Source organism: Hemibagrus wyckioides, linkage group LG29 (assembly GCF_019097595.1).
Source record: "Hemibagrus wyckioides isolate EC202008001 linkage group LG29, SWU_Hwy_1.0, whole genome shotgun sequence".
In the NCBI taxonomy this organism is placed as follows: Eukaryota; Metazoa; Chordata; class Actinopteri; order Siluriformes; family Bagridae; genus Hemibagrus; species Hemibagrus wyckioides.
In genome coordinates, this window is record NC_080738.1 from 14901069 (window position 1) to 14916532 (window position 15464).

At 37.3% G+C, this 15464-nt stretch overlaps 1 protein-coding gene and 1 long non-coding RNA gene across 2 annotated transcripts; one reads left to right on the forward strand and one right to left on the reverse strand.

The window, feature by feature from the left end:
* Nucleotides 1-4969: 4969 nt before the first annotated feature.
* On the reverse strand, nucleotides 4970-6586 carry LOC131348827 (uncharacterized). The gene is made up of 2 exons (XR_009203994.1): nucleotides 6246-6586; nucleotides 4970-5772 (listed from the first exon to the last, which is right to left on the reverse strand). It is a non-coding gene; the product is annotated as an uncharacterized LOC131348827 (long non-coding RNA).
* Nucleotides 6587-6672: 86 nt separating this feature from the next.
* LOC131348822 (caspase activity and apoptosis inhibitor 1) lies at nucleotides 6673-15234 on the forward strand. The gene is made up of 7 exons (XM_058383984.1): nucleotides 6673-6845; nucleotides 7103-7297; nucleotides 7432-7516; nucleotides 8165-8231; nucleotides 9687-9751; nucleotides 10048-11080; nucleotides 14393-15234. Exons 1-6 carry the CDS (start codon nucleotides 6753-6755, stop codon nucleotides 10458-10460), a joined length of 918 nt encoding a protein of 305 aa, XP_058239967.1. The 5' UTR covers nucleotides 6673-6752; the 3' UTR covers nucleotides 10461-11080; nucleotides 14393-15234.
* The last annotated feature ends 230 nt before the right edge of the window (nucleotides 15235-15464 follow it).

The following is a 15464-nucleotide window of genomic DNA, read 5'->3' on the forward strand; positions in this document are numbered from 1 at the left end:
GGTGTTAGTAGTAACTAGATCGGTTAACTATAGCTGTTAGTAGTAACTACATCAGTTAACTACAGGTGTTAGTAGTAACTAGATCGGTTAACTATAGCTGTTAGTAGTAACTACATCGGTTAACTACAGGTGTTAGTAGTAACTAGATCGGTTAACTATAGCTGTTAGTAGTAACTACATCAGTTAACTACAGGTGTTAGTAGTAACTAGATCGGTTAACTATAGCTGTTAGTAGTAACTAGATCAGTTAACTATAGCTGTTAGTAGTAACTAGATCAGTTAACTATAGCTGTTAGTAGTAACTAGATCGGTTAACAAAAGGTGTTAATAGTACCTACACCGGTTAACTATAGCGGTTAGTAGTAACTAGACATCTGTATTACAGTTTTGCATGAAATATTTCGTTTATCTACACTTAAACAGATGTTACTAAAACAGACTGTCAATCATAATCTAGTGTCAAATTATGAAGTGTTTTTTTTTGTTTGTTTATTTGTTTTAGAAAGCTGAAAGTCACCTCGGTCTAGCATGAATATCACTCCTCAGTCTCTGCTTAAGATTTATATAATAATAAAGAATGTAAGGAAAGCAGAAAGGAAAACAGAGGACAAAAGAAAATCTTTTAAATTGGAAGTTTTAATGATTTTTTTACGCGTTTAGGTCCGTCAGGACTGTCAAATGTTCAAGACACACTGAAAGCGTACACTTTAAAGCAGTTTTCTTTTCATCCTCCTGTGTCCATAAACAGCTAGCGATGACACAAACAGCTAAAAATGACATAAACAGCTAATGATGACATAAACAGCTAATGATGACAAACAGCCAAAAAAGCACACACTTCCCACAATCATCACAACCAACCAGCCAGTCTCTGACGGACCCTCACACAACCAAATTAAAGGTGAAATTAAACCAATAGTTTTATCAGTACTGAACAAATTACACATGTATAGTTACATTTAAAAAAAAATATAACTGGTAACCTGTTGAACACAAGTGAGGATTAAGGAGTGAAACATACATGTGTGGCAGCCTGGGAAATTACCTTGAGTCGTGAAAGCAGGTTTTCACTGAACTTCCTGTCCATCTAATCCATAATCATTGAAAATTTACTTCAGGATCGACATTTTGGCTGAATTTGAAACGGGAAATGAATTCTTGCTTTATCGCTTGTAACAAACTCTAATAATAAACTTTGTGTGTGTGTGTGTGTGTGTGTGTGTGTGTATGTGTGTACACGCTAATAGAGTGAAGTGACCTCTGAAAAGTCTTCCCAGGCTGCCATATACATTGAGTTATTCTCCAGACTCTCACTGATTATAGCAGACGTAGTAGCTACAGAGCTCTACAACCACCATGTCAGTACACCCTAATACATATGTATGCTATATATATGTATGAATACTATAGTACATACAAAACAATATAGACATTTGTGTATTAATAGATCTAAACAATCTAAAAGTACACACTTAAACAAATCCCAGTGGAGCAGATATGCATCCCACTGAACTAGATAAATGTCACATCCAGGCACATTAGTGACCGGTCAGTAAACATTCAAACACTTTGAAGATCATGAAATCATGACCTAATAATCATTTAGCCTTTACAAATAAAGGCCACTAGGCTTGTCTATTTTCCTGATGTTTTTACTTTTTGAGAAATTAGAATTCATTCCCATCAGGATTTTGGACTTGTATTGTTGTATTCTGGCCACTAGATGTCAGTGTTGCTTAATTCAAAACTCTTAACCCTATTATTCCCACGTATGTATACAAGTTGCTCTTTTGCTAGACATTTGAACAGCATTTAATTTTTTTCCCCGTGCCTGTTTTTAGTAAATATTTGCTAGATCACTTATTTTGATGAGACATCTTGCTGTTCATTTTTTCATTGATATTTCCGAAGGTTTTTTTTACTACTGAAGAGTATCATCTTTTTGTCCTTTTTGTATTTTCTGTACATGATTCAAATCTTTCCCCACATCCAGCGTTTGTCTCTGCTCTTCCTGTGGTTGAGTCCCGGCTCTGAAAATTTCTTCATCAATGGAGAATATACAAGCCCATCTTCTTTTTTTTTTCATAGTATACGCTATGTCGTTGTGTCATCAAACGCTGATAACACAGTAATATACTGCATACTGCAGACTTTGAAACTCTTGAGCTGTGCATATGTTCCTAGAAGGTGACTACCGAATACCTGCCATAGCACTCTTTCCAAAGAAGCACAAGCACTAGCTCACGCAAACCAGTACTGCTCTATTGGTTTAGCTTCTTTGTTCTACCCTTGGAGGTAGACTTGCAGAAAAATCATCCTCCTAGTCATCGTCATCATCATCGTCATCTTCCCCCTTCTCCTCCTCAGTCATGATCTGTAAAGAGAAACTCTTTAGCTTAGTGGTGCTTGTGCATCCTTCATTTGATAAGCAAATCAGCAAAATGTAAATATCTGTCCTGACAGACTCTCCCTTTTCATCACGGAGTGAGGAGCGTCGCGTGCTAGGGTGTGTTTAGTTTTCTGCGTTGGTCCTGTCTACGCCCCGCAACTTGTCGGCGGTTTGTTGCCTGAATCTGCTTATCTCTTGTGGGTTCTTTGCCTCTTTCTCATCCCTTTATTTAACTCCATTTCTTGGATAATCAACTCAGTATATTTTTGATCTAACCCTTGAATACACTCTGTTTTCTTTTATTCTGGGTTTAATTGACGTGCCTGCATTGGTGACTTTTTGTTTGTTTGTTCTCATTTCAAGCTAATCAGACATAATCACAAAAATAAGACAGATGGATGGATGGATGGATGGATGGATGGATGGATGGATGGATAGATAGATAGATAGATAGATAGATAGATAGATAGATAGATAGATAGATAGATAGATAGATAGATAGATAGATAGATAGATAGATAGATGAACGGACAGACCAACAGAGAGATTTGTCTTTGGTTTGATGGGGTATTTTTTATTATTTACTTTTCTCTGATTGCCTGTTGTTGGTTTATTTATTTATTTATTTTTACAATTAATTTATAAATTTATTAATGTATTAATAAATGTATTATTAATTTGTTAATACATTTATTTTATTTTATTTTATTTTATTTTATTTTATTTTATTTTATTTTATTTTATTTTATTTTATTTTATTTTTTATTTTTGCATTGCCTGCCTGAGTTTAGCTGACTGATTTGGAGGAAAATTAAAGTTGAGGTACTTTATTTTTATTATGAAATTTACTCAGCAACACTCAGACAGCAACAAGGAAATTAAAGCTATTTAAAAATTTAAAATAAATCGGTCAAGAGCAGGATTGCAAATGAATAGAATAGACTGTAAACACTTTCAAGGAAGTGAAATGCCTGGATTATTTGAATAGATATTGAGATGTATACTGTATATTGCACATAGTTCAGCTGGATCTGCAAACAAAGGTTTGCTTGCACTTATGTCGACCTGCATCATAAAAACTGCATCATAAAAACTGTATATTGCACATAGTTCAGCTGGATCTGCAAACAAAGGTTTGCTTGCACTATGTCGACCTGCATCTCTTTATAAAAGACAGATTCGTGTTCCAAACTCACCACGGCTGAAGCTCTGGCTGAAACCTCCACTGTTTGGTTCTGCAGCAGATCGAAGCTAAGACGTCAAGCGGGCTTGTTTATCCAAATGACAGAAACAAACACACTTCCCTTTTAGTCTCTGGAAATCACCTGCATTTATTTATGGAAATGACACGTGGATCACCTAGGCAACTAATCTGACCTGTTCAGGTGGAGAGCATTTCTGTGGAAAGGAAAGTGAAAGTAAGGAGGTTTACACTGCTGCCATTTACTGTAGCAATTCATGTCCTTGTAAGTAATGTTTTGGCTCATTATTCTCATGCAATTGATTAAATAAGTAAATAAATAAAAAAAATAAAATAAAACAAACAAATAAATAAATGCATACATACATAAATAAAAACATAAAAAAAAATAGGCAAACAAATAAGCACATAAGTAAGTAAAATAAATAAATGAATAAATAAATAAGTAAAGTAAATAAATGAATAAATAAATAAATAAATAAGCAAATACGTAAGTAAAATAAATAAATGAATAAATAAATAATTAAGTAATTTCAATTCAATTTCTTTGTATAGCTCTTTTAACAATGAACGTCATCTCAAAGCAGCTTTACAGAAGTATAGAAACAGAGTTTCAAATTATCGTGACTATTTTATCCGTATTTTATCCCAAATAAATAAATAAATAAATAAATAAATAAATAAATAAATAAATAAATAAAATAAGAACAAGTAAATGAATAAATAAATAAATAAATAAATAAATAAATGCATTCTATGTACTCACACCGCCATGTTTCAAAAATGGAGTCTGTTTTGGAGCCTAAGTACATTTTGCTCTCCTTTTCTTTTCTTTTTTTTTTTTTTTTAGACCCCTACTTCAAGTTCATCTTTCTTTCACTTTTCCTAATCTGAAACTTTATTATTTATTCTTGTCAATAACTATCTTACAATTTAGTACATTTAGTAGAATCTGGTGCTTTTTTTAACATGTAATTCAACTCGAAACTCTCAGCTTCTCAGAACAAACTCGTTCAAATTGCACTTTGGACTTCATCAGGTCATTTTATTAAACTTCATCAGGTCATTTTATTAAACTTCATCAGGTCATTTTATTAAACTTCATCAGGTCATTTTATTAAACTTCATCACGTCATTTTATTAAACTTCATCAGGTCATTTAATTAAACTTCATCAGGTCATTTTATTGAACTTCATCAGGTCATTTTATTAAACTTCATCAGGTCATTTTATTGAACTTCATCAGGTCATTTTATTAAACTTCATCAGGTCATTTTATTAAACTTCATCAGGTCATTTAATTAAACTTCATCAGGTCATTTTATTAAACTTCATCAGGTCATTTTATTATCATGTTATTGACACTCAGACAAGATAGCTGAATGATTCACTTTTATTCAGATTCAGGATTCATCCACATAATCTGTTGAAGTCCGAATGAAAGGGTCAGACTGAAGAAAGGAAAAGACAAACAAAGGAAGGAAAATGGGGTGTTTCTGTGTGACTCCATCCAGACCGGCGTTTAGATCAATACGCTACATTACAAGCACGCACTTTAAAACAAGAAGTGATATTTTTTATCACCTTCTGTGGTGTTTACAATTCTGTACGAAGGTTTATTAAGAACCAGGAGGCTCATTTCCTGATTTAAAGTGCGCACTTCCTCCTACCAGCCAGTCAGTCAGGACCCCATTCACACAACCAAGGGAAATACAGAAGCTGTAGATTATGGAGGTCACAGATAATACAAGTATACATCACGTTCTGTATTTACTTGACTCGTCATAAATTGTATGTATTGTAAAACTTTATCTGTTTCATTGTATAGGCTTTCAGGAACACAACAATGACTTTTCAGCAATACAGTGAGACACATCCATGTATATCAGACTAATCCATAATTACACAACAGCAGAAAAATATCCTTTGAAGAAGTAGTGGTGTAGAAACAACAGATTTCTACATAGATTCCTTTATGATAATTCGTTTGCAAACAGCTTTATATCCAAGTACGGCTCAACCAGTCGACGCGTCGCTCTCGCACACATGCATTGATCTTCTACTGGTTCAGCTCCTGTGGTCTGCCCTTGGTGGCAGACCTCGATCAAGCTTCCCGATTGACACAGTGCATCGTATCATCGTCATCGTCAGCCTCGTCATCCACCTCCTGGCCTGTCATTGTCTGCAAAATGACATTAGATCGGCTTATGACCTTTTCATTGGTGAAAAATTCTAATTGTGTTTATATTGAGTACACACATACTGGTCTGTCACCCATATATATTTGTGTATTTTATATACTATATCCCTATGCTCATACAGATCATTCTATTTCTATTTTTTGTCATTATTTCTATTCTATTTTGTTGTAACTATTTTTATTCTTTTTTTTTATTTTATTTTTATTCTATTGTAACTATTTGTATTTATTTGTATTGTATTCTATTGTAACTAAAATTTAATAAACGTAAGGAAGGAAAGAAGGAAGAAAAGAAAAGGAAAGAAAGAAAGAAAGAAAGAAAGAAAGAAAGAAAGAAAGAAAGAAAGAAAGAAAGAAAGAAAGAAAGAAAGAAAGAAAGAAAGAAAGAAAGAAAGAAAGAAAAGTGTATGGGATAGAAATTTTGCCGGAAAAATTGCCGGAAAAGAAAAACTCACCGCTCTTAGGTTCTGCTTACTGACCCCAAGTTTCGTCTCGTGATTCAGCAGAAGATGAAGGTCCAGTCGAGGCGAGTCGATGAAATGAAGAGAGCTGGACCTTCCTTTCCTTTTATTTCTTTATCACTGGAACCGCCCTTACTGTATGAGATTTGTTTTAAAGCTACAGTGTATTAGATATATGAAACCAGTAGCCTACATCAGATATAATTGATATAACACCCCGGGGTTGTCATTACTAACAATACTAACAAATTTTTTTTCCCCCAATGTATATTATTTAAAACGTTTAAAACGTCTGCAACTTCCTTTGTGAAGTGTCTCTCTCCTTTAACTTCCAATAGTTTTGCAGTTAAATCTGACCTTTCAAATATGGCGGATGAGTCGACTCATCGCGACAGCGGCGACCTTACTGTGAGGTCATCAACATGCGCCCATACCGGTAAACGCTGTGAGAATGGTTGTGTCTGGATTACAAAACACAGCGATTGAAAACACGTGGAGAAAATGAAATCGGCGAAAGAAAAGAAAAGAAAGCACTCTCGCAGAGAGCCGGCTGATGGAGATCGCAAAAGGAGAGGCACTGAATCGGGCATGGGGGTTTGTGTTTTGTATTTTAATTTAGTAAACGAAATCTAAACAGTTATTTTTGCTAGCTAATGCTAATGTAAACAAGCATTCATTGCTATGGCAGTGGTTTTGTATAAAGTGTTGTATAGTTTTTAGATCTATGACACTTTATGTACATGTTGTGTGATTGATAAACTCAAGCCACTGTAGGTTCTACAATATAGATTACCATTATTGTTTGTAATGGGCTGTTATGTTCATTTTTGTTGTCATTATAATTGTTAAAGGATCTTAAAGAAGAGCAGAATCATGTGCAGGAGGTAAAGGAAGAGGCGAGCGACATTGAGGAAGGTGGCCTGGATCTCACCGTGCCTTTCAAACCCATCAGCGCTTATCTGAGCAACAGACAGGAGATGCTGGAGCAGTGTTTCCACGTCCTCGGGCAAAACAAGCTGAAAAAGATGCTGCCTGACGAGCTGAAGGTTTTCATGTCTTACCATTCGATTTATTTCATTCGATTTCATTTCCTGTGCATCCTTCTGTTTGCAGGTTTGGAGATGCCTGATTTTCTCTCTGTTATTTTCTCTATGTCTTTGCCGCTGTGATGTTTCTATAGGAATGCTCGTTCACGGAGATCAAGACGCTCTGCTGGGATCAACTGCAGCAGCTATCCGAGAACAATCTGCTCCAGATCCTGGAGGGTTAATCATATTTACTTCACCTTATAAAAATATATCTTTTTTGTTTAAATGTTTCATCACAATATTTGCAACACTTTCCCAGATTACCCACAATGCTGTTCAGCCTCCTGCTCATAGTATCGCCTTCGCTTTCTACCTAAAGAGAGCGATGCAGCGGCGCTTTAATGCCTCGTCTGTACATTCAGTGAAAATTTCCTGCTAAATATCACCATCACACTCATCGTCTCTCAGATGATAATTATCCAAGCTGTCGTTATTCAAAGTCGTCTAGCCTCGTCTCAGTCTGGGGCTTTGTGTCCAGGATTTGCATCAACGTCTGAACTATTTCTGAAATAAAATGAAGATGACTCTCATTGGGAACGTCAGAAAGCTACTCTTTTGTTTTTATAAGCTAAAAGGGAAACTTGACTGTTTATGGCTTATGTTTGAGGAGGCTGATTCAGACAACTAGCTAAACAACCGCTAGCATTTCACAAGAATAATAACAGAAACAGAGGAACACCAGAATCACTAAGAGCTCCTTTAAAACACTAGTTTTGCTCTGCAGGTCTGTTTGCTGTGGCCTGATTATCATTTTAGTTTTTGTAAATAAACTGCATACGTGTCATTGATTTGATTTGATTATTGTCATCTCTGTCGCTTTTGAAGGTAAAGAGGTGACGGCGAACGCGGAAGCTGAAGAGAAGGAGACTAACAGGACTTCAGCAGACAGTCAGTAAGTCAGATGTCCGTGAATTCTCCTACACAGACTTCAGTATCAACACCTCATTAGGTTTAGTTAGGTGTATTTTCTTCTCTTTCTCAGTAAAATCCAATACTATACTCAACCACACTGTAAAGCAGAGTCTCTGTGAAGTGCTTTCAAGCATGTAGAAGACATATTAAGAGGCTCCTCCCCATTTTTATTTAGCCAATAGGTTTAATAGGTTTAGGTTATCACACAACCCTGTACTTAACAGTTATGCTGCATTTACACATACAGTCATTTTTATTGCTGTACAATGAAGTCACCAGTAGGCCGTTCTACTACTGGTTGCCATAGCAATAGCGTACTATATTGTCAAAAGTTTTGGGACACCACTCGAAATCATTGAATTCGGGGGTTGGGCTCGGCCCCTTAGTTCCACTGAAAGGAACTCTTAATGCTTCAGCTTCATACCAAGACATTTTGGACAATTTCATGCTCTCAGCTTCTATGTGGGAACATTTTGGCGATGACCCCTTCCTGTTCCAACATGACTGTACACAAAGCAAGGTCCATAAAGACATGGATGAGTGAGTTTGGTGTGGAGGAACTTCACAGAGTCCTGACCTCAACCCCATAGAACACCTTTGGGATCTTAGAGCGGAGACTGTGAGCCAGACCTTCTCGTCCAACATCAGTGCCTGACCTCACAAATGCGCTTCTAGAGGAATTCCCATAAACACACTCCTAAACCTTGTGGAAAGCCTTCCCAGAAGAGTTGAAGCTGTTATAGCTGCAAAGGGCGGGACAACTCCATATTACATTCATGTGCATGTAAAGGCAGACGTCCCAAAACTTTTGGCAACGTAGTGTATCAGTGGGCGGTACTGCTAGCATTACTTTTCACTCCAAATTAGTTTTCTTGCAGCTCAAATGGAACATTCTGGAGGGAGAATTTGGTGAGAAAAAACTTGAAACACAGAATGTAGAGAGAGAGAGAATACGATGAAATGTGAATATTTCATCGTTTTGGAGCACACTACATTTTCAGCAGCCATACTAAACACCACAAAACTTCGTCTGTTTCCATGGCGACTTGAATCAAGCTGCATGTCACCGTGATGGTTGCATCTGCCTTTCCGTCTAGCTGTAACCCGTCCAGTTTGGGAACCTCTGACCATGATTATAGTTTGTGCTTTAAAGCAAACCCAGTGACATAACTGGATAGCTCTGTCTCCCTCTAGTGGACACATCATGCACAGCATTGCATCAGTACCATTTTTACTGCAGGTTATAGAATGTTCGCTTGAGTGTTTTTGAATTTTACTGATATTTATTATGCTTTTTAACATTATGACGATGTTGTATGAGGGATATTTCATCACTGTACCGTTGGTTTTGTGAAATTTAGTGTTGTAATTGTGAAGAAGATGCATGCAGGTTATAGTACAGGGATTAATGTTGGGTTTTTAATGTGACCTGTAGGCAGGACAACAGCGTGGACTCCACGTCATCGATGAAAGAGAACGCTGAAGGAGAAGACAAGCAAGGTGATGATGATGATGATGATGATGATGGAACTAAAATATTGCAAATCATTGTGTTAATACAAGTCCATAAAATATTATTCTAAAATATAAACCTATTTTAATATGTAAGTTTTTTTTTATTTTTTATATATATAAAACATCTCGACCCAAATCTGCAGAAAATCTGAGGGAATTGCAAGAATATCAGAATATCACTGTGTGCGCTTGATTTTGTATTAATTTCTGCACTTGTGAAACTCTGAATTTGTTTTTATTTATTTATTTAAAGTGTGCTGTGATGTTTTGTGCACACTCAGGTTTATCCGGAGAAGAGAGCGACGTCCTGAGCATCAACGCCGACATGAACGACAGCGACATCGAGGGCCACAAAGACCCCAAACCCCAAGAAGAGCAAATCCCCGCTCCTACGGTTACGCCCTCCGTGTCCTCAGCCCCGCCTCCCGAAGTGGACCTCCAATCGGACGAGCCGAAGCTGGAGCTTCAGCGCGACATCGACAAGAGCGTCAGCGAGATCCTGGCTTTGACCGACGGCAGCAGTGACGAGGCACAGCTCAAGCCGCGTTCACAGCAGGTCGCTATGGAAACGCCCCCCGCGTCACTTCCCGTTCCTGCCGCAGCACCGTCAGCACAGCAGCTGGCACTCCTGGAGTTAGAGATGAGAGCGAGAGCCATCAAAGCTCTAATGAAGGCCAACGAGGTGAAGAAATAAACTCGGCCATATTGGCTTCTAGAAGTTTTGTCTAAGGAACACACGCAGCCATATCGGCTTCTCTTTTTGTTTTTTGCTGCTTAGGTTTTCTTTTCAGTTTCCGGACCTCACACAGTTTTACTGCAGAGATCAGACACTGGTCAACACCGCGATCCGGTTCAAATACATCAAGACTCTGCTGATTTAAAATGTCTCCATTTCGTAGCTGTTGCATGTGATTTCTTACAATTTAACGCCACTTTTAATATTTTTATTTTAAATATACGCCCACTTCAATATGTAAACCTGTACAGTTGATACTGTTAGTATGTTTACAGCTTTAGTCTTCAGTCAAAGCATTACATTTCCTTGTTTGATTTTTATTTATTTATAGATTGCGAGTATCGCTCAGTGCCACTAGGTGTCAGTGTAGTGCTGCAGTTCTATCTCAGGATCAGCCAGAACATTAAAACCGGTGAAGTGAGGAACGTTGATTATCTGGTTACAGTGGCATGTGTTAAAGATGCTGTTCACAGGAAGTGAACAGTCGGTTCTCGAGGTTGATGTGTTGGAAGCAGGAAAAATGCGCGAGCGTAAGGATCTGAGCGACTTTGACCAACATCCCACAGGTGCGTCCGCAGGTAAGACACCGGTCTCGCCACATGAAGTACAAGAAAATGTGATTCTTCAGACCAGGATGCCATCTTCTTACTTAAAAATAAGTCTAAATGATGAGAACGTACTCCAGAAGATAAGGGTTTAAAACTGTAAAAGATAAGGGTTTAAAACTGTAAAAGATAAGGGTTTAATACTCCGAAAGACAAGGGTTTAATACTGTAAAAGGTAAGGGTTTAATACTCCATAAGACAAGGGTTTAATACTCCAAAAGGCAAAGGTTTAATACTGTGAAAAACAAGGGTTTAATACTCCAAAGTCAAGGGTTTAATACTCCAAAAGACAAGGGTTTAATACTCTGAAAGGGAAGGGTTTAATACTCTGAAAGGCAAGGGTTTAATACTGTAAAAGACAAGGGCTTAATACTGTAAAAGGTAAGGGCTTAATACTGTAAAAGGTAAGGGTTTAATACTCTAAAATACAAGTGTTTAATACTTGCAAAAGCAAGGATTTTATACACTGAAAGACAATGGTTTAATATTCCAAAAGGCAAAGGTTTAATACTCCAGAAGGCAGGGGTTTAATACTCCAAAATCAAGGGTTTAATACTCTGAAAGGCAAGGGTTTAATACTCCAGAGACAAGGGTTTAATACTCCAAAAGGCAAGGGTTTAATTCTCCAAAAGGCAAGGGTTTAATTCTCCAAAAGGCAAGGGTTTAATTCTCCAAAAGGCAAGGGTTTAATTCTCCAAAAGGCAAGGGTTTAATACTCCAGAAGGCAAGGGTTTAATACTCCAAAAGACGAGGGTTTAATACTCCATAAGACAAGGGTTTAGTACTCCAAAAGACTAAGCTTTAATACTGTAAAAGACAAGGGTTTAATACTCCAAAAGACAAGGGTTTAATACTCCAAAAGACGAGGGTTTAATACTCCAAAAGACGAGGGTTTAATACTCCAAAAGACAAGGGTTTAATACTCCAAAAGACGAGGGTTTAATACTCCATAAGACAAGGGTTTAGTACTCCAAAAGACTAAGCTTTAATACAGTAAAAGACTAAGGTTTAATACTCCAAAAGACTAAGCTTTAATACTGTAAAAGACAAGGGTTTAATACTCCAAAAGACGAGGGTTTAATACTCCATAAGACAAGGGTTTAGTACTCCAAAAGACTAAGCTTTAATACTGTAAAAGACTAAGCTTTAATACTGTAAAAGACAAGGGTTTAATACTCCAAAAGACAAAGGATTAATGCTGTAAAAGACTAAGGTTTAATACTCCAAAAGACAAGGGTCTAATACCCTATAAGGCAAGGGTTTAATTCTCCATAAGACAAAGGTTTAATTTTCAGAAAATTACAAGAGTTTAATACTCCAAAAGGCAAAGGCTTAATACTCCAGAAGACAAGGTTTTAATTCTCCAAAAGGCAAAGGCTTAATACTCCAGAAGACAAGGTTTTAATTCTACAAAAGGCAAGGGTTTAATACTCCAAAAGGCAAGGTTTTAATTCTCCAAAAGGCAAAGGCTTAATACTCCAGAAGACAAGGTTTTAATTCTCCAAAAGGCAAGGGTTTAATACTCCAAAAGGCAAAGGCTTAATACTCCAGAAGACAAGGTTTTAATTCTACAAAAGGCAAGGGTTTAATACTCCAAAAGGCAAGGGTTTAATACTCCAGAAGACAAGGTTTTAATTCTCCAAAAGGCAAAGGCTTAATACTCCAGAAGACAAGGTTTTAATTCTCCAAAAGGCAAGGGTTTAATACTCCAAAAGGCAAGGTTTTAATTCTCCAAAAGGCAAAGGCTTAATACTCCAGAAGACAAGGTTTTAATTCTCCAAAAGGCAAAGGCTTAATACTCCAGAAGACAAGGTTTTAATTCTACAAAAGGCAAGGGTTTAATACTCCAAAAGGCAAGGGTTTAATACTCCAGAAGGCAAGGTTTTAATTCTCCAAAAGGCAAAGGCTTAATACTCCAGAAGACAAGGTTTTAATTCTCCAAAAGGCAAGGGTTTAATACTCCAGAAGGCAAGGGTTTAATACTCCAGAAGGCAAGGGTTTAATACTCCAAAAGGCAAGGGTTTAATACTCCAGAAGACAAGGTTTTAATTCTACAAAAGGCAAGGGTTTAATACTCCAAAAGGCAAGGTTTTAATTCTCCAAAAGGCAAGGGTTTAATACTCCAGAAGACAAGGTTTTAATTCTACAAAAGGCAAGGGTTTAATACTCCAAAAGGCAAGGTTTTAATTCTCCAAAAGGCAAAGGCTTAATACTCCAGAAGACAAGGTTTTAATTCTCCAAAAGGCAAAGGCTTAATACTCCAGAAGACAAGGTTTTAATTCTCCAAAAGGCAAAGGCTTAATACTCCAGAAGACAAGGTTTTAATTCTACAAAAGGCAAGGGTTTAATACTCCAAAAGGCAAGGGTTTAATACTCCAGAAGATAAGGTTTTAATTCTCCAAAAGGCAAAGGCTTAATACTCCAGAAGACAAGGTTTTAATTCTCCAAAAGGCAAGGGTTTAATACTCCAGAAGGCAAGGGTTTAATACTCCAGAAGGCAAGGGTTTAATACTCCAAAAGGCAAGGGTTTAATACTCCAGAAGACAAGGTTTTAATTCTACAAAAGGCAAGGGTTTAATACTCCAAAAGGCAAGGTTTTAATTCTCCAAAAGGCAAGGGTTTAATACTCCAGAAGACAAGGTTTTAATTCTCCAAAAGGCAAAGGCTTAATACTCCAGAAGACAAGGTTTTAATTCTCCAAAAGGCAAAGGCTTAATACTCCAGAAGACAAGGTTTTAATTCTCCAAAAGGCAAGGTTTTAATTCTCCAAAAGGCAAAGGCTTAATACTCCAGAAGACAAGGTTTTAATTCTACAAAAGGCAAGGGTTTAATACTCCAAAAGGCAAGGGTTTAATACTCCAGAAGACAAGGTTTTAATTCTCCAAAAGGCAAGGGTTTAATACTCCAGAAGACAAGGTTTTAATTCTCCAAAAGGCAAGGGTTTAATACTCCAGAAGGCAAGGGTTTAATACTCCAGAAGGCAAGGGTTTAATACTCCAGAAGGCAAGGGTTTAATACTCCAGAAGGCAAGGGTTTAATTCTCCAAAAGGCAAGGGTTTAATTCTCCAAAAGGCAAGGGTTTAATACTCCAGAAGACAAGGTTTTAATACTCCAGAAGGCAAGGGTTTAATACTCCAGAAGACAAGGTTTTAATTCTCCAGAAGGCAAGGGTTTAATACTCCAAAAAACAAATGTTTGTTTGTGGAGCTAATGTGTAGCAGCTACTGAGCATGGAAGGTAAGAACTAACACAGTTTGCTTCTTGTGTGTGCATTTTTATTACCAGTGGTCAAGACATGAGGTCAGAGCACTGGGTCGTTGATCAGAAGGTCAGGGGTTCAAGCCCCAGCGCTGCCCCTCTTGAGTCCGTGAGCAAGGCTCTTAACCCTCTCTGCCCCAGGGTGCTGTATCATGGTTGATCCTGTGACCTGACCCCAACCTCTTAACAAGCTGGGAAAGAATGTCTCTGTGCTGTAATGTACATGACAAATAAAAGTTTCTTCTTCTTCAGACCTTCTGAAGTTTGGAAACCATTGAACTTCTATGTTCCTCATCAGATGACCTCCAGTCAAGCTGCTGTTATTCCCCCTGCCTCTTACCACTCATCTGATTATTAACCCAGACTCTGAGTGTTGTTCTGTGATCTCTGGCTCCTGCATTAAGTCTGAACAGCTAAGCCTTTATTATGTCTGTGTTCATTTTCATGAGATCTTTGAAGTGTCCACTAGAGACACATATTGGCCAAAAAATTAGGCAGGAAATACTCAGCTGATGTACTGTAAGCTGTATGAAATACAGGAATGCTTTAACATATAACTACAAACTACAAAAGATCATTTGATCAGTTTAGTACACTTCAACAGGTTTCCTACGGCTCGCTGATCTCACAGGAAGAGTGCTTTAGCTTCCACAGAATTCCCGAGTTGGTCAATGTCACAAGACAACGGGATGAAGCTGGCTGCTGGGAGAGAAAAGTTCAGAAAATTGTTCTTTATGCACATTAAACAGCTCAATTCTCAAATAAAAGCATGTGCTAGTATAGGATATGAAACTATTACTTCTAACGATTACTACCGTTGACCCAAGGGCTCGATCATTTCAATGAGGAAATAGACTTTATATGGCGATGTCGAAATAATAATGTCCACTAGAGGCCGCTATTTGACAAAAAATATAGGCCCGTGTGCTATGTGAAGCTGTTTTAGATGACAGGTGTGTGTGTGTGTGTGTGTGTGTGTGTGTCTCTGTCTGTCTGTGTAAAATCAGAACCAATAAATTCTAAAAGCAAATAAACAGATGAAGTAAACCAGCTCAACTACCGTCTTTCTTCAGGGTGATAAATCCCAGACGCGAACTTT